Genomic DNA, 22,625 nt, shown 5'->3' on the forward strand with positions numbered 1-22,625 from the left:
CATTTGAGCTTTCAAGCAAAATATTAAATTTTTTGACACCTGACAGTTTCCCGATACCTCGACACTTGCCTAATGAAATTGATAGTAACAAATGCGATTTTTCGGTATGGTTTAATGAAATGTGCCAACATCTGGAAGAACTGCAAACTTGGTTTACTACTTTTTTTTTGTTTAATATTTATTTATTTATCTGTTTATTTATTTATTTATTTAGTGTGTGTGAGGAAGATCAGCCCTGAGTTAACATCCATGCCAATCATCCTGTTTTTGCTGAGGAAGACTGGCCCTGGGCTAACATCCGTGCCCATCTTCCTCCACTTTATATGGGACGCCCCACAGCGTGGCCCGACAAGCGGTGCATCAGTGCGTGTGGGGGATCCGAACCCGGGCCGTCAGCAGCGGAGCGCGCGCACTTAACCGCTATGCCACAGGGCCGGTCCTGGTTTACTACTAATATTGCTACATAACCAGCGCATGATGTTACAAAATCATGTGGGAAGCAAAGACTCATTCAAAGTGCAAGACAGACCAATGGATTTTAATGTAACAATTACGAAAAGTTCATTAGTATGGTTTCAGATACCACATTGTAATTACTCCTTAAGAAACCAGCACTTGTTGAGTTTTGGTGTTGTATAAAAGAACATGCCCAATTAGCTGAAAAAAGTACTAAAATGCTTCTCTCTTTTCCAAGTATGGGAATGAGTGAGGCTTGATTCTCTCCAAATAGTTCAACCAAAACAACATAACAGATTTAATACAGAAGCAGATATAAGAATCCAGTTGTCTAGAAGGACGTGCAACTATGACATACAACTATCTACTGGGGCTTTGGGGGGAAAAAAAAAGGAGAAGGATTGGCAATAGATGTTAGCTCAGGGCCGGTCTTCCTCACCAAAAAGAGGAGGATTAGCATGGATGTTAGCTCAGGGCTGATCTCCCTCACAAAAAAAAAGAATCCAGTTGTCTTCTATGAAGCCAGAGATTTCGAAGATTTGCAAAAATGTAGAACAATGCTACTCTTCTATTATTTCGTTTTGGGAAATAGTTTTTCTTCCATAAAAATGTTATTTGCTATTTATGTTAAATGAGATGGGTTTGTTATTGTTATTTCAAAATAAATTCATTACTATTTTTGAAATTTCTCAATTTTAATTTCAAAATATGGTGAATATCAGCAGAGAGAACCCGTTTAAACAAAAGCAATTTGTTTAAACAAAAGCTCAGTAACGTTTCAGAGTGTCTAAGGGTCCTGACATCAAAAAGTTGGGAACTGCTGGCCTGGAGCAATCACAAAAATAACACCATTTAACTAAAATCGATAAATAAAATGAAACAAATCTAGGTAGGGAGCAATACACACACGCGCGCGCACACACATATTTGTAACATGTCTAAGCTCGGGTGGAATTACTCAGAAGACACAACGTAGTCACCAGATGGCAGCCCCCAGAAATGGAATCACCGTGCATGCAGCAGCTATAAATGCACGTTGACACAGAGGTGCTGTATTAGCAAGCCAAATACCACAGTGGCCTTGCCATCAGTATTTGGAAGTGGTGAAAAATTCTTGTAGTTCAACAAAATGCAGTTCAATCTTCTCAATTTATATAGTCATATCTCTGGCAAAATTATTTGGTATTAAAAATGTACAGGGGCTGGCCTGGTGGCGTAGGGGTTAAGTGCCCACACTCCGCTTCGGCGGCCCGGGGTTTGCAGGTTCGGATCCCAGGTGCGCACCGACGGACCACTTGTCAGGCCATGCTGTGGCGGGGTCCCAGATAAAGTGGAGGAAGATGGGCACGGATGTTAGCCCAGGGCCAGTCTTCCTCAGCAAAAAGAGGAGGACTGGCAGATGTTAGCTCAGGGCCGATCTTCCTCACAAAAAAAGTTAAAATGTACAAAACTAGCTGCAATGCAGTATCTATCCCGGATTGAATCCTGAAATAGAGAAAAGGGCATGCGTGGACATCCGGATAACACCCGAATAAACTCCGTCACACGGCTAAGAGTAACCTTCCAATGTTTACTCCTTGGTTTTGACAAATGCACAGTGGTTACATAGGATAACATCTCTGTAGGATCTTCAACTTTTCTGTAAATATAACGTTATTCAAAAAGTAAGTGTATTCTTAAAAAGTACAAAAAACACTGTATGTCAAGCAGTGTTTGGTTAAAAGTTGAGATAACTGCAGTTTTCCTCCACCACCCGTGACATTCTTCGGTTTCTTCCAGATCCTCGGCAGGACAGAAAGGGCAATGTGAAGGGAGCCCGTCTCAGCATGCCACATGTCTGTGTTCCAGCAGGAATTTCCTTGAGCACGAACACTTGGGGACAGGGACTGGGAGCTGGGCTCCAGTGTCGGCTTCCTCGCCACCAGGACTTCGGGCAATTGGATTTTTGTTTGTTTACGTGTCAAGTGGGTTCGTGATTACCCAGGGTCATTGGTTGGACTCGAGACGGTGCCCACGATGGGCCAGTAGCTGTCAGCTGACCCTCAGTATCAGGGAGCTGACTGCCCCCAAACTGAGGAAAGGGTAGATTTTCTTAGTTTTCCAAGAACACATGTATGGAACACAGGGATGACAAACTGTCACTTGGATCTGTGTCAGCTTCAGGAATATATCCAAGGCTCCAATACATACGTGTCTTGTGGCTTTTTATGGTGGGCATTTCCTCCCCCCGATATACGGAAAAAAACCTCTTCTGGAACTTTCTATGGGATACCTGTGAAGTTCTACTCCCATATAATTTCTTTACTATAAACAAGTGATTCAAGTTCCCCTCTGGTTTGGCTGCAGGAAGCCCAGGGCCAGTTACAGGCCTGATTCAGTAACTACAACAAAACATAGGGGACACGAGTGAGGGGTGGCCCTGGCCAGTCTGGGGACAGACCAGCCACACTGCCTGCCAGGAGCCCCACACTTGAGTACTTCCCTGCCCCCACCTGCCTTCTGGTGGACACTGGGGCACACGTGGAGAGCGATCACCTGTGTCTAATTCACAAATCTCAGGGAAGGTCTGAGTGCGCAAATCCAGACACTTTTTTTTTTTATAATTTATTTTTTTCCCCCAAAGCCCCAGTAATGGTATTCATAGCTGCACATCCTTCTAGTTGCTGTATGTGGGACGCGGCCTCAGCATGGCCAGAGGAGCGGTGCGTCGGTGCGCACCCGGGATCCGAACCCGGGCCACCAGTAGCGCAGCGCGTGAACTTAACTGCTAAGCCACGGGGCCGGCCCAATCCAGACACTTCTACAAAGGAACCCGGCTGTTCAAGACCCGTCACTAACGGGACACTGAACGGGGGGCCCACCACTTTCTCCGCGAGCGTGCTCGTCGGGACTGCAGCAACCCGGAGAGGGAAGTCCTGATGGCATGAGATCGTGAGGCCACCAGCCATGTAGGTTTGTCTACGTCTGCCCTGACCAACAGGGCAGCCCCTGCGGACCATAAGGTGAAATGGGTCCCATCCAGGCGCTCAGTGGGCGCCCCTCCGCCCAGCAGACACAGGACAGTCCTACTGCCATGAACCCCACTAGCCTGGCCTGGATCAAGTGTCTCCATGGACCCCCAGCCTCGGCCTGGGTGCGACATCTGTACTGATGCCTCAAGGTCCTAACGACCCCTCTATCGCGCACCACCCATGGCCACGGGCGCCGGACCGGGGCAGCAGTTCCAGTGGACGGAGAAAGAAGTCGCGTGGACGCACACTGCTCACCACCATACCAAATTTATTACTCCCATGGCACTAATACAGCTGGAGGTGCTCACGGTGACACCGCTCAAGAGTTCCCGCCTTCTAGCTTCTGTCCAGAGAAACATCTACCCGCTTGTTCCTTCCCCCCTTCCGGGGGAAAGTCCACTGTGGGTCGTTTACCCAAATAAACCTCTTAATGCATTTAAGTTTTTTTTTTTGGACATGTGAGTTTCCCTCTGAAATGAGAAAAAAAAAAAGTGTTGGGTGTCCCAACTCGCCTCCCCCACCCGCCGAACAAGTCCCTGCAGGGGGGCCTCGCTGCCTCTGAGATCCTGAAATAAATATCGGAGGGAACGGTCCCATCAGGCGTTGACGCTGAGCGGTAGCACGGAGCGGCCCCAGGAACTGGGCCGGCGGAGCGGCACTGTCTGGACAGTCTCAGGTGTCGTCAGGAGGGGAGGCTTGTCGTTGTGGGTGGGCGGCCGCGCGTGGGGGCTGTGCGGAGTCCCACCCGGGCGCAGGTGCGCAGGGCCGCCTACAACTTGTCCAGGAAGTTGTCCAGGGCCGGGATGCCCTCCTTCAGGCCCTTGCGTTTGCGCGTCTCGGCCACCACCTGGCAGGGGCGGCTGGTGCTGTCAAAGGGGTCTCCGGGCAGGATCTGCCAGTGGTCGAACACGCACTGCGGGAAGGCCTGGCCGCCCGTGTTGGACCTCAGGTCGGCAGTGAAGCCTGTGGGGAAGGGCAGGGGCAGGGTCAGCGGGCAGCCAGGACCATGGGAATCCTGACGGCTCCCTGGTCGGGCTCCAGAGGGAAGGGGGGGCGCTCAGGCACACACGAGAGGCTCCCTGAGTCCCGACCACCCAGTCGGGGCAGACCCTCAGCCCCCCACCCCGGCGTGCTCCCACTGAGGAGGGCTGGGCCTCCCTCCACCCCTTCTCTGGAGGAGCCTGAGCTACAGCATGGCGGCTCTGCCAGCCAAGGGCCTTCTTGCCAGTGACCAGGGGTCCACACGGAGACCGGGCCCCCACCTCCCAAAGAGGCAAAAGAACAGCAATGTGCAGAACACATCAAGAGCTCCCATCAGGCCCGCTCTCGACCTCGCACAGCGCCGAGAATGGGGGCCATCCTCCCAGACCAGGCTGGGGGCCAGCCTAAGAGGCTCCACACAACAAGCAAGGGCCCCGAGGGCCACGTCGGGCTGGCACCTACCAAAGGACTCGTTGACGGGCAGGTAGGCCTTCACGACAAACATGGGGGTGCCAGCCACCTGGGACTCCTCAAAGACGTGGCCGCGCTTCCTGTTCAGGACACCGTAGATGCCACCCACCACTTGTTCTGGACACTGTCAGGCAAAGAAAGGCTATAAGCAGCTGAGGAGCAGGAGGGGGCGGGATGGGACCGGGGACAGCAGCGGGCCTGGGTCTTCCTACCTGGATCTCCACCAGGTAGATGGGCTCCATGAGCCGGGGCTGGGCCGTGAGCACGCTGGCGTAGAGGCACCGCCGCGCCGTGGGGATGATCTGGCCACCCCCGCGGTGGATGGCGTCTGCGTGCAGGGTCACGTCGTGGACGTCGAAGCGCACGCCCCGCATGTTCTCCTCGCACAGCGCCCCCTGAGGAGGAAGGGGACCACCATCAGGCTCAGACTGTCACTATATCTCCTTGGGAACAGTCACCTGGTCCACTTCTCCAGTTCTCAGCCCAGAGAAACCTGGTGTGTCTCCACCAGCTTGGCCTCCCTCGAGTCCCCCCAGGAGGCAGGACCAGCAGCCCCAGTTCAAGAGGGAGCCGAGAACACGAGACCCCCACACGTGTGGGCCTCCAGGGCCCGTGAGGCCGCTGCAGCCCTCACCTCTTTGGTGGCCCACTGGAAGCCCGCCACCACGCTGTCCTTGATCTCGTTGAGGTACTGCACGCCCTTGGTGATGTCGGTGAGGATGTTGGGGCCGGTGCCATCAGGCCCGAAGCACCAGATCTTGCGGGCCTCGGCCACGTCCCACTCGTACTTCTCGGCCAGGTAGCGTGCCCGCTGCTTGAGCTCCTGGCGCGCGGACACCTCGCCCTTATCGATGTCCTCGGCCAGGCCGTCGGGGAAGGGCCGCGCCTTCATGTACAGCCGGTTGTGCTTGTTGGGCGACTTGGAGAGGCAGAGCACGTTCGACTCCTCGCTCACCGTCTCGCGGTATGAGACCACCGGGTCGGATTTCTGCGAGAGGAGCGAGGAGATCAGGCCCGCCGTAGGAAAGGACTTGAATCGAGGATGTCTTCCTGGCGAGGCTCAGAAGACAGCCGGGCGCGGGCACAGAAATTAGGATTGACCAGGCGGTGGCGCAGAGCCTGCCCGTCTCACTTTCACGCCAACAGCGCGCAGCCGTTCCCCTGCCGCAGGCTGCCCGCCGCCAACAGACCCTGTCAAATGGTCTGTCTTTTGTGAAATTCTACACAGTATTAACCCAAGAAAAAGCAAGACGCAAAAGCAGGCAGGGCCTGATTCCACTTCAGCGTATCTATAGATATTTCGTTACATAAAGACACTGCAAAGCTACTAAACAGTTAACTGAAGACACGAGAGAGACTTGCAGCTCTGTAATGGGAGGAACAAAAAGGAGTAAGAAGGGGCCGGCCCGGTGGCGCAAGCGGTTAAGTGCGCGCGCTCCGCTGCGGCGGCCCAGGGTTCGCTGGTTCGGATCCCGGGCGCGCACCGAAGTACTGCTTGGCAAGCCATGCTGTGGCGGCGTCCCATATAAAGTGGAGGAAGATGGGCACGGATGTTAGCCCAGGGCCAGTCTCCCTCAGCAAAAAAAGAGGAGGATTGGCGGATGTTAGCTCAGGGCTGATCTCCTCACAAAAAAAAAAAAAAAAAAAAAAAGGAGTAAGAAGCTTGAAGGAGAAAAGCGCGCGCTGAAATCCCAGATCACGTAAGGACAGACAGAAGCGAGCGCAGTTCTGTGAGGCGCAGAGAACGAGAACCAGCAGCCGGGCCTGAGGCTGGCTACGGGAACCTAAGCGTCTGCGCTCCTCAGAAACTTCCGTGAAACGGTTTTCCTAGCTTCTGGGAAGAGGCAGACCCCTGGCACTCCACGTCAGCCTCTGCTCTGAGGCGGCGCGCCAACGCTGGTTTCACAGGAGCGCGTTTATCGGGCAGGAACGGGTTGGGAGGAAGAAGAGCTGAGGGCCGCCGACAGGGTGGGCCCTCGGAGCAGCGCGCCACGTGCCCTCTGTGGCGGGGCCAGGCCTCCAGCACGGCCTCACCTTGATGGGGATGCAGGCGTGGTCCTCCTCCAGGTCCTTCAGGCAGATCTCCAGGTGCAGCTCACCGGCCCCCGCGATGATGTGCTCCCCCGACTCCTCGATGATGCACTGCAAGGGGCTGAGCGTTAGCGCCTGGGCGCCGACCCGGGGACAGAAGCGCCGGGACCCCAGGGCAGTCTAGGAATGGTGGAGCGCAGGATCCACGCTCCCCTCCAGCCGGGAACGCTCTTCTCCCAAAACAGGGCTTTCAGGTGAGCGTCAGGAGGCAGCAAGAGGCCTCGCCTGCCTGTTCTGCTGGTTCTCATCATTAATGTGCTAAACAGGTCCAGTCCACGACCAGCCTGTACAGCCCCAAGCAGCCTGTGAACGAGGGCTGGGCTCCGCGGTGGGAAACCACATTCCAAACGGGCAGCAGCTCTGCCAGGGCAGCTGAGGGCCCAGCACAGACTGCTTTTCCTAACAGCTGGAAACCCGTACTCTCACGAGAAGCCACCCGATCTTGGCAGCTCAGCCACACGGGACCTAAGCCACAGACAGACGGCGCCGCCTCCTGCTGGGGCAGCCACCCACCTGCACCATGGGGTCCGACTTGGCCAGGCGCTTCAGCCCCTCCACCAGCTTGGGCAAGTCGGCCGGGTTCTTGGCCTCCACGGCGACCCTGACGACGGGGCTCACGCTGAACTTCATCACGCGCATGTTGTGGGCGTGCTCGAAGGTGGTGATGGTGCCCGTCTTCACCAGGAACTGGTCCACGCCCACCAGGCCCACAATGTTCCCGCAAGGGACGTCCTCTATGGGCTCCACGTACCGGCCCATCATGAGAATTGTCCTGGGGGAGATACAAAAGGTGTCAATGTGCCCACGTTGGGCGCCAGATCCCCAGATGACTAGAAGACAAGCCTCCTGCGCCTGCAGTCAGTGGCCGGCCCCCCGCCTGGAGCAGCACCACCATCCCGACCAGGACCTGTTCTCCTGGCTCCATCTTACAACCAGGGAACCAGGCCGGGCCTGGCTCTTGCGCCCCAAGCCAGGCAGCCACCTGCTCGTTCCCGGATCCCTGTGGAGGGCTTCGCACACCTGACGCAGGCCAGGTGTGAGCACAAGAAGAAACTGAGCCGATAAAGATGGGGAGAGAGAGGCGGCCCCGTGGCTTAGCGGTTAAGTGTGCGCTCTCCTACTGGCGGCCCGGGTTCGGATCCCGGGCGCGCACGGATGCACCGCTTCTCTGGCCATGCTGAGGGCTCGTCCCACATACAGCAACTAGAAGGATGTGCAGCTATGACACACAACTATCTACTGGGGCTTTGAGGAGACAAAGAGAAGAAAGGCAGAGGATTGGCAATAAATGTTAGCTTACGACCAGTGTTCCTCAGCAAAAAGAGAATTGGCATGAATGTCAGCTCAAGGCTGATCTTCCTCACAAAAAAATAACAAACGGGGAGAACACTCTCCGGGCCCTGTACCCCTGGCCCGAGGAGCCAGAGGGCATGGAGGGTCTGTCTCCCCAGCACTGTGCCTGCAGTGCTGGTGGGGGCTCCACGGCACCTATCTCCACGGTCGGCACCTGCTCCCTGGGTACATGACACAACCGTGCTGCCACCACCCCAGGCTCGGGGACACCTGTGTCCCACGCAGTGCTGGGCTTCTGTCGGAAGCATGGCTAGCGGGGCAGGCACCCACTGCCTCCTGCTGCGCCCCACCCAGACAGGGCCCTCAGCCTCTCCGGGCACTTTGTTCACCCCCGCTCTGGCCTGTGGACAGGAGGTGGCCCTGAACCCCTCTCCAGAGGACGCCCTGACTCCCGCCCCCTGCGGCCCTGGCAGGTGCCACCGGGCCCTCACCTCTGGATGGGCTTCAGGTACAGGTCCTCCTTCTTGCCGGGCGTGTAGTTGGGCCCCATGATCCTGACCTTCAGGCCGGTGGACACGAGCCCCGAGAAGACGCGGCCGAAAGCGTAGAAGCGGCCCTTGTCCGAGGTCGGCACCATCTTGGAAATGTACATCATGAGGGGTCCTTTGGGGTCACAGCTTTTAATACCTGAGGGGCGAGAGAGGAAGCCCCAAAGGGGAGGATGTGACTACCCCCAGCTCCACCTCCAGAACCCCACCCCCCGAGGCGCGGCCCTGAGCCTGAGCACCCAGAGCAGGTGCCCGCGTACCCATGGCCGCCTCGTCGTCGGGGGGCCCCTCGTACAGGAGCTCGCAGCGGTATTTCTGGGCCGTCACGGGCGAGGGCAGGTGGATGGTGATCATCTGCAGCAGTGCGTCCCCAGCGGGCAGCCAGCGGCGCATCACAGCCTGCGGGCCAGACGGGAGGCTGAGCCATGCTCACCTGAGCGACCCTACCACACGGGGCCCCTTCCAGAAGGTGCGCGCCAACACTGAGGGCTCTGCACCCCCGCTGGCGACGCTGCCAGAGGCGGGGCCGGGAACCACGGAGGAAGAGCCCACAGGCCGCCCCCAGCACAGAGCCCTGACCTCCCCAGGGCTGCCTGACCCCGAGAAACGGCCGCGTGCCGCCGGGGCCCACCTTCAGGAGCGGCTTTCCCTCCTTGTCTTTGTCCTCGCTGTCCAGCTTGATGTCCAGCTTCTCGATCAGCTTGGCCGTCTCCTCTTTCCTGAAGTTCATTATCGCGTCGAACACCTGACAACCCGAGGGGACGGCAAGGTGGGCGTAGGAACCACTGGGAAGGCCAGACACCTCCCCCGCCCACCACGGCGACCCAGCGGGGCAGGGCGCACACGAGCCCCCGCAGCGCCCCACGGAGACAAGTCCTCCGACCCTCAGACACATGCTATCTCTCAGCAGCGAGGCGGGCTGCGAAGCACAGACCCTCCCGTCTCACCCAGCCCCCAGCCCAGCCCAGGAGGCACGCTGCCCCAAGGCCCAGGGGTCAGGGCCAAGCCCGAGGCAAATGTCCTGCTGCTAACCTCAGTCTCCTCCCAACAGCCACCTTGCTCCCCAGCTCTGCCCGGCCCCACTGCCGCCTGCCACACACCACGGCGGGGCTGCTCACACGTCCTCCAGGGGCCGCCGGCCCTAGGGCAGCCCAGGGGATGCATCCTCCTCAAAGAGGCGCAGTGTGCAGCTCACCTTGAAGATGGGGTCCAGGATGAGCTGGCAGAACGTGCGTGGCAGCTTCTTCCCATCAGGGCTGTTGGCAGACTTGCTGAATTTGCCGTTGGCTGGATCGAAGTACCTGGTGGAGAGGACCCGAGCCAGGTTAGGGGGACCCAGGTGGGCCACTGAAGCACAGGGTTGGGCGAGAGCACCCCACAGGCATCTGGTGGTTCAGAGCAGTGTCACAGACGCCCCGCCACCCCCATCGGCGGGCTGCAGAACTGCCCGTACCCCCAGAGCACTCACCGGTCCCCCCACAGCTTCTTCATCATGTCCTCCACTTTCTTGGCCCGCTCCGCAGGCCCCAGTTGGCCCTCGCCCTTCGCAGCAAACTTGGCCACATACATCTCCGCAAACTGCTTCAGGGTGAAGGCCCAGCCGTGCAGGCCAGACCCGAAGCCCACAGTGCCAAGGACGGGGTCAATCTGAGAGGGCAGGGGAGAGCCGTGAGCAGGGCAGCGGGACAGAAACAGCGGCTATGCAGGCCCTGGGCACCGCGGGCCTCAGACAGTGGATTTCTTCAATAGCCATCAGGTCAAAGTGAAGAAATTTCAGTCATCACGTAGACGGTGCCCAACCCTGCCTCCACCCGAGAGAACAGGCGTGCAAAGACCCTGAGGGCAGGCCCCACAAGCCCTAAACAGATGCTGTGCCACCTCCCTGAAAGGCCAAGTGCTACGTGAAGTCCTTTTCATAAACACTCCATCCCCTGCCGTCACCCCATGTCCCCGGCAAACCCACCTCCAGCTCTGAAAAGCCCCCGTGGAAGGTCGCAGCCCACCCAGCAGACGCAGGAGGTGCCAGAACAGCAGCGGAGACGGGGCAAGCTGGCTGGGCGACCGACCTACCATGATGTTGCCCATGGGGCCGCTCTCGCCCTCGCCGTAGGTGGAGATGATGACGTTCACGTTCTCCACGATGCGCTGGAAGGTCTGGTAGAGCTCCTCGGGCTCCAGCTGCAGCTCGAGCAGCGCCCGGTCCATCTTGTTCATCATCAGCACCGGCTTGATGCGCTCGGCGATGGCCTGCCGCAGCACCGTCTCCGTCTGCACGCACACGCCTGGCGGGACGGGTGGCTGTCAGCCAGGGTGGGGACAGCCCAGGGCCCGGGCGCGCGGGGGGCCCGCTGCTTACCTGACACGCAGTCCACCACCACCAACGCCCCGTCGGTGACGCGCAGGGCGGCTGTCACCTCCGAGGAGAAGTCCACGTGCCCGGGGGAGTCAATGAGGTTGATGAGGAAGCCAGAGCCATCCTTGCTCTGCTTGATGAAGTTCAGGTCGTTCTCCGAGAGCTCGTAGAAGAGGGAAATGGCCCTGAGGAGAGCGCACAGTTTAGCTGGGGGGAAGCCACAGCTCAGCTTGGTTAACTACCCTTCCTAGGACCCCTGGGGTCGGCCGAGTTCCTGACCCAGGGGAGTCAGGATGGGGGCTTTTCACCCCTCAGGGAGGCTGAGACCCAGCGAAGAGTCAGGCCCGCAGCCCGGAGCAGACCTGCAACCCAGTCCCTCCCCCTGCGTTAATTACTCACCCCGGAGACAGACCTCAGACTGCCCACACAGCAGCCAGCCCACCCAGAGGACTCTGCCCAGGCAGCACCCTCTGCCAGGGACGCCCCCTCCCTGCTACCGGCCACAGAGGCCGGCTCCCCCGAGCCCACCTACCGAGCCTCCGCCCTGATCCCTCCCAGGTTCACACCTCTGATTCCAAAAGTTAACTACGTCATCAGGTGAGGTGAGACCACAAACCTGAGACCATCCTTCACCAACCCAGCCCTCCCCAGTTCCTCTCCCTCCAGCCCAGGTGAAACGACTCAGACCAGAAAACCCAGAAGAACCTCACGACTTAACCACCAAAGGTAACTGACAATTACAGTCACTGCTTTGGGTTCTCGCCCTACTGACACCTGGACCCAGGACACTTCCGCAAAGGATGCTCAGCATCTTTACGGCCCAGTGGCTTCCTCCCAGACCTCTCCAGACACTGCCACCGGTCCCTTGGCCCCGGGAAGAGGAACCACCGGTGAAACCCCTTCCTCTCCAAGGCCCCCACCCCCCAATATTCCCCATCACTGCGCCTCCACTAGCCTCACAGCTTCCTGACTCCCATTAGGCTGAACTGCACCCTCCCTCACAGCTCAAAACGCCAGCCCCCGGGTGCCTGACTCATCCTCTCCCAAGAGGCTCCCCGGAGAGCGACGGTGTCTGCTGTGTGTCTCCCCACCCCCGGGGACCGCTCCAGCCTCCCCACAGCCACCTCCCCTCCTCCCTCCCCAGTCCAGAGGACGCCGGGCTTGCTCACGTCGACTTGATGGTGATGCACCGCTCCTGCTCGTCCTTCCGGGTGTCCGTGAAGCGGGTCTCCCCGGCGCGGGCGGAGGCGATGATGCCCGCCTTGCACACCAGGGAGTCGGTCAGCGTGGACTTGCCGTGGTCCACGTGGGCGATGACGGACATGTTCCGGATGTTGGCCTTCTTGTCCATGATGGCCCGGATCTGGTCGACGGTGAAGTTCACCTGCGCCAGGGGGGAGGGGAGGCTCAGGCCGGCCCTGTGTCCAGGAACCAGGCTTGGCACTGGCGCGGCGATCGATAGGGTATGCCAGGCCCGCGGCCAGGAGTGGGCTGGTCCTGGGGCAGCCCCAACGCCCCCGCCTCTCCGTGACACTCCTTTAATACCACCCGCCCTCATCTCTGAAAGGCCAGGTTCCAGCTGTCACTTAGAAATGACAACTCGGAATAGGGGCTTCCGTGTGACTCTCCAAGAGTGACAACAGATTTCCCTCAGGTGGGGCACCCATATGGCAGGTCACGGGGTCCACTTAAAGGATACGGGAGGGATGAAGCCCCCCAAAACCTCCCCAGGTTTCCCCCAAACACAGGACCTCGTTAGAGTCCAAGGTCACCTCTCTGGCTGGGGTTGAGACAGAGCCACCCACCGCATGAGAGTCCTAAATGTCACCCCCGATCGGGGGGGGGGGGGGGGGGGGGCCTGCGCAGCGCGCACACGCGCAAGCCCCCCTCGTGGCTCCGGGGTCAGCTGTTGACGATCGGGAGGCAAAGGAAGGCCAAGGAGCCAGACCAAGATTAGGAGGAGTCGGGGGGCTTTACAGGGCAGGCTTCCCTCGTTTTGTCACCTCGCCGGCGCCCACGGCCCCCGACAGTAAACCGATCTCAAAATCGCGGCCCGCGGATTACATAAGGCGGCCCCCGGTCTCCCCGCTCGCCCCGCGACGCCGCCATTACAGCGTCTGCCACATCATCACACACCCCGCTCCCCGCCTCCGCCTCCGCTCCAGCCGGGCCGGGGGTCCCGCGAGGCGGCGGCGTCCCCGGAAGCGGAGAAGGGGCTCGGCGGGCAGCGCGGCGCGCAGACATGGCGGCGGCCGCTTCCCCAGCCCCGGGCCCGCCGGCCCCGCCGCCGCCGCCATGTCTTCTCTCGAGCCGGGCGGCCCCAGCGCTCCAGGCTCGGCAGCGCCGAACCCCGCGGAGGCCCCGCCGCCGTCCCAGGCCGCCAGCCGGGCGGCGTCGCTCACCATGGTGGCGGATGGCGGAGGATTCTCCCAGGCAGATCCGAGCGAAGCGAGCCGCGCCGACGATGGCGGCGACGACGGCGGAAGAGAACGCTGACGTCAACACCCCGCCTTTTTATAGGCCGACGCCGGTTGGGCGGATCATCTGACCGCGCTGCGGGGGCGGGGCGAAGCGACGCCGCGCGCAGGCGCAGGGACGTGGTTCTCGGGTTAACCCCTTGGGCGCCGGCGTGGATGCTCTAGGATCCGCGTTCCCCGCCTGGGTTTGCTCGGGGCGGTGGTCTGCCCCGAGGTGGGTACACGCCTCGGGGACTCAGGGGCACAAAGCGAAGAGCGCCGTTTTAGCTGAGCATATTCATCAAAGCAACTAGATTAGCTCGCAAAACGCCCAGCACTTCTATTGAAAGCAAATTTCCACGTGAATAGGTTGTGGATTATCCCAGTCTTTTGGTTTTGATATTGTTATGGAACATGATACCATGGGGGGAAGCTGGGGGAAGGGTACTCGGGACTTCTCTGTCCCCTTTTTGCAACTACCTGTCTGTAATGATTTCAAAATAAAAAGCTTTTTAAAAGCAGGTATTAATCATTTACTCCAGAAAGACGGATTGAGCATCGACCATACCAGGCATTGCTATAGGTGTGGATTTAGCAATTAAAAAAGCACCTTGCTAGGCGAGCTCCACCACTTTACGTGTTCTCTGCCTCAGTTTCCCCGTCCGCACAATGTGGATAATCAGTACTCCCTCACTATTTGGGGAGAGAGTTAAATTAACTAAACACACATAAAGGGATTAGCGCCGCGCCTGACACAGTTCTCAATACACCTCAGCTATTTTAATTAGCTATCACTGCTATTAATAAAGCATTTACTTCAGGGCCCGGTTTGCCGTGTCTCGGGCACGGGGCTAAGCGCTTCCTCCCCTGCGCAATCTTTTTCTATTCATTTCGTCTCCAGGGGGAGGCGCAGGAAGACTGTTTTGCATTCGTGTCCTAATCTGACCCTAAGAAACAGTTGTGTTTCCGATCTTTGGCTCGAGGGAGAGAATTGGCATTCAACTCAGCAACCTTTTCCTTTGTAACGGGTCCAGCCCCATGCCTGGTACGTAAGTATTTCTTGCATCAATGAATGATATTCTCATTAGCGCGAGTAAACCCCCTTTGGTAAAGCTTCCTCTAAACTCGCTCTTGTCGAAAGGAAACAGACGACGGGGCTCTTCCTGCGCTGGGAGCAGAGGAGATGCGCGTCTGCGGAAAGCGATGCAAATTCGCGTCTGGACTCTAAAATAAGCCTGTGCGCTCCTCCCTCCCGCAAATGCTTTCGCATGTTGCTTTCTAAAGCTCTGTCACAGCCCTGATTTCCTTTAATCAATGATTGCTATCACCCCCACGTTCCCAGGGGGGAAACTGAGGCAGGGAGGAGCTCCTCAATAAACATCTATGGAATGATCGAGGCTCAGAACGGCAGAGGGAGTGGCAGGCAGCAGATATCGGTTCCCCGGGCTCCATCGGGGGGGGGGGTCTTTAAACACCTACACCTGTGTTCGTGACAAGTTTTATGTTAATTTTACAAGGCAAGCGCATGCGCCGTGTGGAGGACGCGTTTTCAGCAGATGGGTATCCACTTTCCCATTTTTCATAATTTTTTTTTTAAGCTTAAAAGGTGTTTCAGCCCCACGGCAGCAGGGATGGGGCCAGATACTGGCAGAGGACCTCTCCCCACTGCTATCTCCAGACCCACGTTTAGCAGAAGCCTGGGTGGGGGGCTGGGGCTTCAGCAGAGAGCAGAAGCAGCCACAGCCGGGTTCAAGGTCTGCAGTCATAAATACAGGCGAGGGTAAAGGGCGGGGAAGAACCTCGAGAAACAAGTTACCTCTGCAGGGAGGCTCGGCTGCGCATGCGCCCGCCCCCCCCCCCCCGCGGCGCGGGGAGGGCGCGGAAGCGGCGGCAGCGGCCCCTGCTGGCCAGCGGCCACCACTGCAGCCCGTTGGATCTGCCCTTTGATGCTTATGGGGCGCTCATTAGATACCAGCCACCGACTTTTAAATCAATTAATTCAGTTAATCCTCTCCCCCCAACCCCGGGCTTTTGGTGAGCTCGTTTAAGCTGGAGGAAATTGAAGCCCAGAGAAGTTAAGATTTGCCCAAAGTCACACAGCTAATTAGAGCCAAACCAAGCGACTCAAAAGGCATGGTTTAGTGGTAGCATAGACATACAATGGAATATTACTCAGCCTTGAAAAGGAAGGAGATTCTGACACCTGCTCCAATATGGATGGACCTTGAGGACATGACACTCAGTGACATGAGCCAGACACAGAAGGACAGACACTGTGTGGTCCCCTCACAGGAGGCTCCTAGAGGAGTCACATCCACAGAGACAGAAAGTGGATGGTGGGGCCAGGGGCTGGGGGAGGGGACGGGAGTCAGTGTTTCATGGGGACAGAGTCTCAGTTTGGGGAGATGGAAAGTTCTGGAGACGGATGGTGGGGATGGTTGCACAACAATGCGAATGTGCTTCATGCCGCTGAGCTGTGCACTTAAAATGGTTACGATGGTGAATTTTATGTTATGTCTATTTTGCCACAATTTTTTTAAAAAGGCATGGTTTAATCAAAGAGCAATTCTGCCACACTACTATTTCCTAGACGTAGCTCAGATTTGGTTAACCAAAGCAAGACATCTTGAGTTTAAGTTCTGCTTCTGCCCTCACTGGCTGTTTGACCTTGGGTGTGTTACTTAACCTCTCTGAGCCTCTGACTCTGCATGTAAAATACTGAATAACAGAACCTATTTTATTATGGGGCTCTTGTGAGACTTAAAGAAATTGATACCTGGCATACAGTATTCCCTATTTAAGAGTTTGCTCCTGTTACGGGCTGAATTGTGTCCCCTAAAATTCATATATTGAAGTCCCAGTACCCAGGACCTCAGAATGTGACTATATGTGGAGGTAGGGTTTTTAAAGAGGCAGTTAAGTTAAAATGAGGTCATTAGGGTGGGACTCTGGTCATCATGGCTCGTGTCCTAATCCAATAGGACACGAGCAGTATTGGTAAGATGAAGACACAGACAAGCCCAGAGCAAAGATCATGTGGAAACACAGAGAGAAGACCTCCATCCCCCAGCCTCCAGATAAACCAGCCCTGCCGGCACCTTGATCCCAGACTTCTGGCCCCCAGAACCGCAAGACAATCAATGTCTGTTGTTTAAGCCGCCCAGGCTGTGGTATTTGCTGTGGCGGCCCTAGCGGACTAAAACAGCTCCTACAATGGGACAGAAATATTAGATTTTATTGCAACCATTCCTGCTACACGCATTGATTAGTACCTACTACATTCTGGGTCTGGGGTGAGGAGAGTGAGGCGTTAAGAAGGCTCCGAAAAACTCGGTCATCGTGATAATAATATTTAAATACCATTTTTTTTTTTAAATCCCGAAGAATGCCAAAAGTCCCTGAGGAATAGAGCATCCAGATTTGAAATAAAGACAGGACCAGTATTACTGATTTTTGCTTGGTTTCAGGGGCCGATGACTGCAGACAGGTCTTCGTTAGATGGTCCCACTAGATGCCCTGGGCAGTGGAGCAGTGAATTCTCCCACAAATAACGTCAGGAAGCGGTGTCATGGTCCTCTCAAGGATGGTTGAGCAAACGGGATTTAGGGAGATCTGGTGAGGCTGTATCGTCAGAACAGGGGGTCCGGGGAAAAGCTGGTGAGGGTAGTTCGAGGGCTCCCAGCACGCCCTTAGGGACTAGGTTAGAGCCCTGGGCAAACAGTTTTGCATTTCTTTGCTGGTAAACTGCCCCTGGGACCTCCCAGCTGGGGGACTTTCCACCAGGCCCCGCCCCTCCCCGCCTGCAAATAAACCCATCGGCTTTGCAGCCCAGCTCAACCCTTCCGCCTGGAATTCCTCACATCCCTCAGACCCGGTGCTCATTGGTCCAGCAAATGTTTCCGGGAGCCTGTGGAAACACAGAAGCCCTGCCCTCGGGGAGCTGATGGGCTGGTGGAGGAAAGAGTCAATCAAATGTTTGCACAAGTTGAACCTTTCAAATTATGCTAGGAAGGAGAGAGAGAATGAGCGAAGGAAAGGGTAGAACAGGGAGGGCTATGATCCAGCCTGGGGGGTCAGGGAGGGCTGCCCGGAGGAGGTGATTCTTTTTTTTTTTTTTTTGTGAGGAGATCAGGCCTATGCTAACATCTGCCAATTCTCTTTTTTTGCTGAGGAAGACTGGCCCTGGGCTAACATCCACGCCCATCTTCCTCCACTTTATATGGGATGCCGTCACAGCATGGCTTGACAAGCAGTGCGTCGGTGCGCGCCCGGGATCCGAACCAGCGAACCCTGGGCCGCCGCAGTGGAGCACGCGCACTTAACCACTTGCACCACCGGGCCGGCCCCAGGAGGTAATTCTTAAACTATTACCTGAGAGATGAGAATGCATCCAAGGAGCAAAAGTGAAGGAGGCATTCCAGGGAGAGGGAACAGCAAGTGCAAGGGTCCTGGGGTGGGAGACACAGTGAAGAAACAATGCAGTGTGGCTCTCTGTACCACTACCTGTAACACAGGGAGGGAGTGTAAAAAAAAGAAGAGGGAGCTCTTTAGATGGATGGGCCAGGACAAAAGTCAGCTAACTTTTTAAAGGGCCAAGTAGAAAATATTTCCGCTTTTCAGGCCACACAGTTTCAATCACAGCTCCTCAACTCTGCCTTTATAGCACCAAGCAGCCACAGACACACATAAATAGGCGTAGTTGTGTTCCAATAAAACTTTATTTACTTACGGACGCTAACATTTGAATTTCATACAATTTTCATGTACACGAACAATGATGCTTCTTTTGATGTTTTTTCCCCAACCACTTAAAAAATGTAAAGATCATTCTTAGAACAACGATGCTTCTTTTGATTTGTTTTTTTTCTGCAACCACTTAAAAATGTAAAGACCGTTCTTAGCTCACGGGGCATGCCAAAGCAGGCAGCAGGGCAGATACTGCCCCCAGGCCGTAGTTTGTGACCCCCTTGCTCTAGGAGAAGAGCGTCGTTATAATTTGTCATCCAAATAGCAACACTTTTTGTTTGCAAAGTTGTGATTACAGTTTAACCAAGAAACAGGAAGAGCATAGATACAATGTATAAAATCTGATGGCTTTCACAAACTAACAGGCTCCTGTAACCCAGATGAAAACAAAGATACAGAATAACCAGCCCCCAGAAATCCTGCGTCTTCCAGGCACTCCGGCCCCACAGACTCCCACCATCGTATCTTCTAACATCACAGATTTTAGGGGGGCCTATTTTTGAATTTCGTTGACGTTGAATCATGCTGTGTGGCCTCTTCTGAACCTGGCTTCTTGCACGCGAGGTGAATACGAAGATTTGGGCATGGGGTGGATGGCTGAACTTTGTTCTCACCGCTGTCTTCTCCTTCGGACACCCTGGCACAACGGATTTATCTGTGTGTTTCACTGCTGGTGGGCATTTGGGTTGTCTCCAGCTTGGGGTGGTTATGACTAATGCTGCTATGGAACTTTCTAGCACGTGTGCCGGCAGCATTTCTGTTGGGTACATACCTAGGAGTGGAATTGCTGAGTCATACACTGTGCCTGATTCCGGCTTGAACGGATGCGTCTGTTTACGAAAGCGCAAACCAGGACAATTTTGAAAGCAAGAGGGACGTCGATTTAATTACAGCAGGGTGATTGATGGCTGGAAACCAGGCTGGTCCCAGGCCCCTGGGATATGTAGGTCCCCTGTGAACAGGGGAGCATGTGAGTGGAGACCCCAATGAGAAGCCCCCATACATCCTGTACCCAGGTAAGCCTCGTTTGTGAAATGGAACCGGTAATCCCCGCCCTACATCACTGGATCGCACTCGGGGCGATTCTGCCCCCAGGGGATGCTGGGCCACGTCTGGGGACATCTGTGGTTGTCACGGCTGGGGGGTGCTCCTGGCATCGAGTGGGTGGGGGCCAGGGATACTGCTCCACTCCCCACAGCGCCCAGGATGGCCCTCCATAGAGAATGATCTGGCCCCAAATGTCCACGGTGCTGAGGTTGAGAAAAACCCTATAAGTGGTTATTTTTTTACTATGCTCCAAATCTTTAGAGTGCACATGGTATTCATTCACCCAACACATATATAGTGAGCCAGACACTGTCTGTCTGCCAGACATTGAGATTTTGGGGACACAGGACAAGCAGCCCTCTGCTCGTGGGGCTTATATACCAGCGGGGCAAGGTGGGGCAGACAATAAATAGATGAGTGAAATATGTGGTATGTCAGATGGTGAGAAGCACTATGGCGGGAAGGGGAATAGGATTAGGGGATGGAGGTCCAGGGGGCAGATGGCAGGACTTATTTTATATGTGTAAGGAGCTATCGGAGCATAGATCTGAAGAAGGCCAGGAAGGGAGCAAGTGTGCGTGTCTGGGGAAAGGGCATTCCAGGTGGAAGGAACAGCCCAGCCCGTGCAAAGGTCCTGGGGCAGGAACGTGCCTGGCGCGTTGGAGGAACAGGCAGGAGGCCCGTGTGGCTGGAGCAGAGTGAGCGATGGGGAGAGAGGGAGGAGGGGACGGCAGTGAGTGGACAGGGCAGGTTGCACAGGGTCTTGCAGATCACAAGGGCGACTTGGACTTTTCCCTGAGGCAGGTGGGAGCCCTGGAGGGCTGTGGGCAGAGGAGGGCGGGACCTGACTCAGGTGCTCACAGGCGCCCTCTGGTGGCTGCTTCGGGGAGGACAGATTAGGGGGGCACGGGGTCAGAGGTGACTTCATGCTGGTCCAAGTGGGCAATAATGAGGGCTGGCTCCAGGGTGGCCCTCTTGGAGGGGTGAGAAGTGGGCAGATTTAGGATAGATTTTGATGACAGAGCAGACAGTTCTGGCTGACGTGTTGAACGTGAAGAAGGAGAGAAGAGTCTAGGCTGACTTCAAGGTTCTGTCCAGAGGAAGGCGGAGGGAGCTTCCATCAGCTGAGACGGGAGGAGATTCAATGGGCAGGACAGAAAGCTGGCGTGGGCACGGTGTGTGTGCGACACCGTGTGGTCCCACATGAGGACATGGACGGTGGCCGGACACCGAGTGTGGCGCTCGGGGGGGGGGGGGGGGCTGGGGGGTGTTGATTTCCGAGTCACGTCAGGATTGCTGGGGTAGGACACACGTGGTAGGATTCCATTGATATGAAATGTGCAGAACACGCAGATCCACGGAGACAGAAAGTGGATTCGTGGGTGCCAGGCGCTGGGGGAAGGGGACGGGGAATGACCGCTGATGGGGACGGGGATTCTTTTGGGAGTGATAGAAACGTTTTAAAATTAGAAGGTGATGATATTAACACTCTTTAAGTGAATTGTATACACTTGAACCTCTCCACTCTGTCCATTTCTCTTCATCTTCTCCGCCCCCACTCCTCGCCCTGGTCCAGGACCCCATCATTGCTCTCCTGGTGACTGCACCAGCCTCCTCCCTGGCCTCCTGCCTCCACTCCTGTGCCCCGCAATCCATTTTCCACAGCTGCCTGAAGGATCTTTGCAAACACAAATCCCACCTTACCCCACGCCCTGGTTAATTTTATGTGTCCTCTTGGCTGGGTCGTGATGCCCAGATATTTGGTCGAATGTTATCCTGGCTGTTTCTGTGAAAGTGTTTTAAGACGAGATTGACATTTAAATCGGTGGACTGTTAAGTAAAGCAGACAGCCCTCCCAAGTATGGGTGAGCCTCACCCAATCAGTTGAGGGCCTGACAAGAACAGAAAGACGGACCTCCCCGAGCAAGAAGGAATTCTGCCAGTAGATGGCCTTCAGACTCGAACTGCAACCTCAGCTCTCCCCTGGGGCTGAACGTTCAGGTGCATATCTTCTCACGCATTCATTCTCCTAGGCAACCTTGGCAAGTCACTTAACTACTTTAGACCTTGGTTTTCCCATCTGTAAATTGGAACCCAGAATAGTACCTATTTCATGGGGTTAAATCAATTTGGGAAGCAATGGATTAGGGGAAGAAGAAACCGTGCTTTTGTTTCTGTTTAACATTTTGTCCCTAAAGGCAGCCAAGGGTAACTTTTTTCTTTGTTTATACTTTTAAAAAATTGTGGTAAACTATACATAACATAAAACTTACCCTCAGTTCTGTTCCACGTCTGTACAGACGCCAGCATCACACTGTTTTAATTACGTTGCTTTACAGTAAAATTTGAAATCCGGAAATGTGAGTTCCTGTTTATTCTTCTTTTTCAAGGTTTTTTTGGCTCTTTTGGGTCCCTTGAAGTTCCATATGAATTTTAGGAGGAGTTTTTCTATGTCTGCAAAAACGTTGTTGGGATTTTAACAGAGATTTCACCAAACCTGTAGATTGCTTTGGGTAGTATTGACAGCTTAATAATATTAAGTCAGGCAACCCGGGGAGTAGGAGAAAATATTCGCAAATCATATATCTGATGAGGGATTAAGGTCCACAATATATAACAAGCTCCTACAGCTCAATGACACAAAATACAAACAACCCAATTTAAAAAAATGATCAAAAGACTTGAACAGACATTTCCCCAAAGAAGATATACACATGGCAAATAAGCACACAAAAAGATGAGAATCCTAATCACTAATGCTTTGGGAATACAAACCAAAACCCCAATGAGATATGGCTTCACACCCAGTAGGATGCCAATTATTAAAAAACAACAAACACACAGAAAATGGCTTGTGTTGGCGAGGATGTGGAGAAATTGGAATCCTTGCGCACTGTTGGTGGGAATGGAAAATGGTGCAGCCGCTGTGGGAAACAGTATGGAGACTCCTTAAAAAATTAAACATAGAAATACCATATGACCCAGCAATCCCACTCCTAGGTATCAACCCAAAAGAGTTGAAAGCAGGGTCTCAAGAAGCTATTTGTACACCCACATTCACAGCAGCATGATTCACAATTGCCAAAAAGTAGAAGCATCCCAAGTGTCCATGGAAGGATGATGGATACACACAATGTGTCCATCCAGACACCGGAATATTACGCAGCTTTGA

General features: G+C 55.4%; 1 protein-coding gene and 1 non-coding gene across 2 annotated transcripts; both read right to left on the reverse strand.

The window, feature by feature from the left end:
* Positions 1 to 3,718: 3,718 nt before the first annotated feature.
* EEF2 (eukaryotic translation elongation factor 2) lies at positions 3,719 to 13,709 on the reverse strand. Its single transcript, XM_058537544.1, has 15 exons — positions 13,607 to 13,709; positions 12,374 to 12,588; positions 11,208 to 11,389; positions 10,922 to 11,133; positions 10,320 to 10,498; positions 10,047 to 10,152; positions 9,483 to 9,596; positions 9,112 to 9,250; positions 8,795 to 8,990; positions 7,524 to 7,782; positions 6,954 to 7,061; positions 5,554 to 5,907; positions 5,132 to 5,314; positions 4,911 to 5,043; positions 3,719 to 4,430 (listed from the first exon to the last, which is right to left on the reverse strand). Exons 1-15 carry the CDS (start codon positions 13,607 to 13,609, stop codon positions 4,237 to 4,239), a joined length of 2,577 nt encoding a protein of 858 aa, XP_058393527.1. The 5' UTR covers positions 13,610 to 13,709; the 3' UTR covers positions 3,719 to 4,236.
* On the reverse strand, positions 10,575 to 10,639 carry LOC131403487 (small nucleolar RNA SNORD37). Its single transcript, XR_009219379.1, has one exon. It is a non-coding gene; the product is annotated as a small nucleolar RNA SNORD37 (small nucleolar RNA).
* Positions 13,710 to 22,625: the final 8,916 nt, after the last annotated feature.

This window comes from Diceros bicornis, unplaced genomic scaffold, assembly GCF_020826845.1.
Source record: "Diceros bicornis minor isolate mBicDic1 unplaced genomic scaffold, mDicBic1.mat.cur scaffold_67_ctg1, whole genome shotgun sequence".
In the NCBI taxonomy this organism is placed as follows: Eukaryota; Metazoa; Chordata; class Mammalia; order Perissodactyla; family Rhinocerotidae; genus Diceros; species Diceros bicornis.

Bases quoted from the DNA above. Each gene is read 5' to 3' on its own strand.
- EEF2 (XM_058537544.1), bottom strand. The intron at 9,597-10,046 runs GTGAGCTGCACA...TCGGGTTGTCAG, and splicing joins TCCTGGACCCCATCTTCAAG to GTGTTCGACGCGATAATGAA. The intron at 7,783-8,794 runs GTGAGGGCCCGG...TATCTCCCCCAG, and splicing joins TACCTGAAGCCCATCCAGAG to GACAATTCTCATGATGGGCC.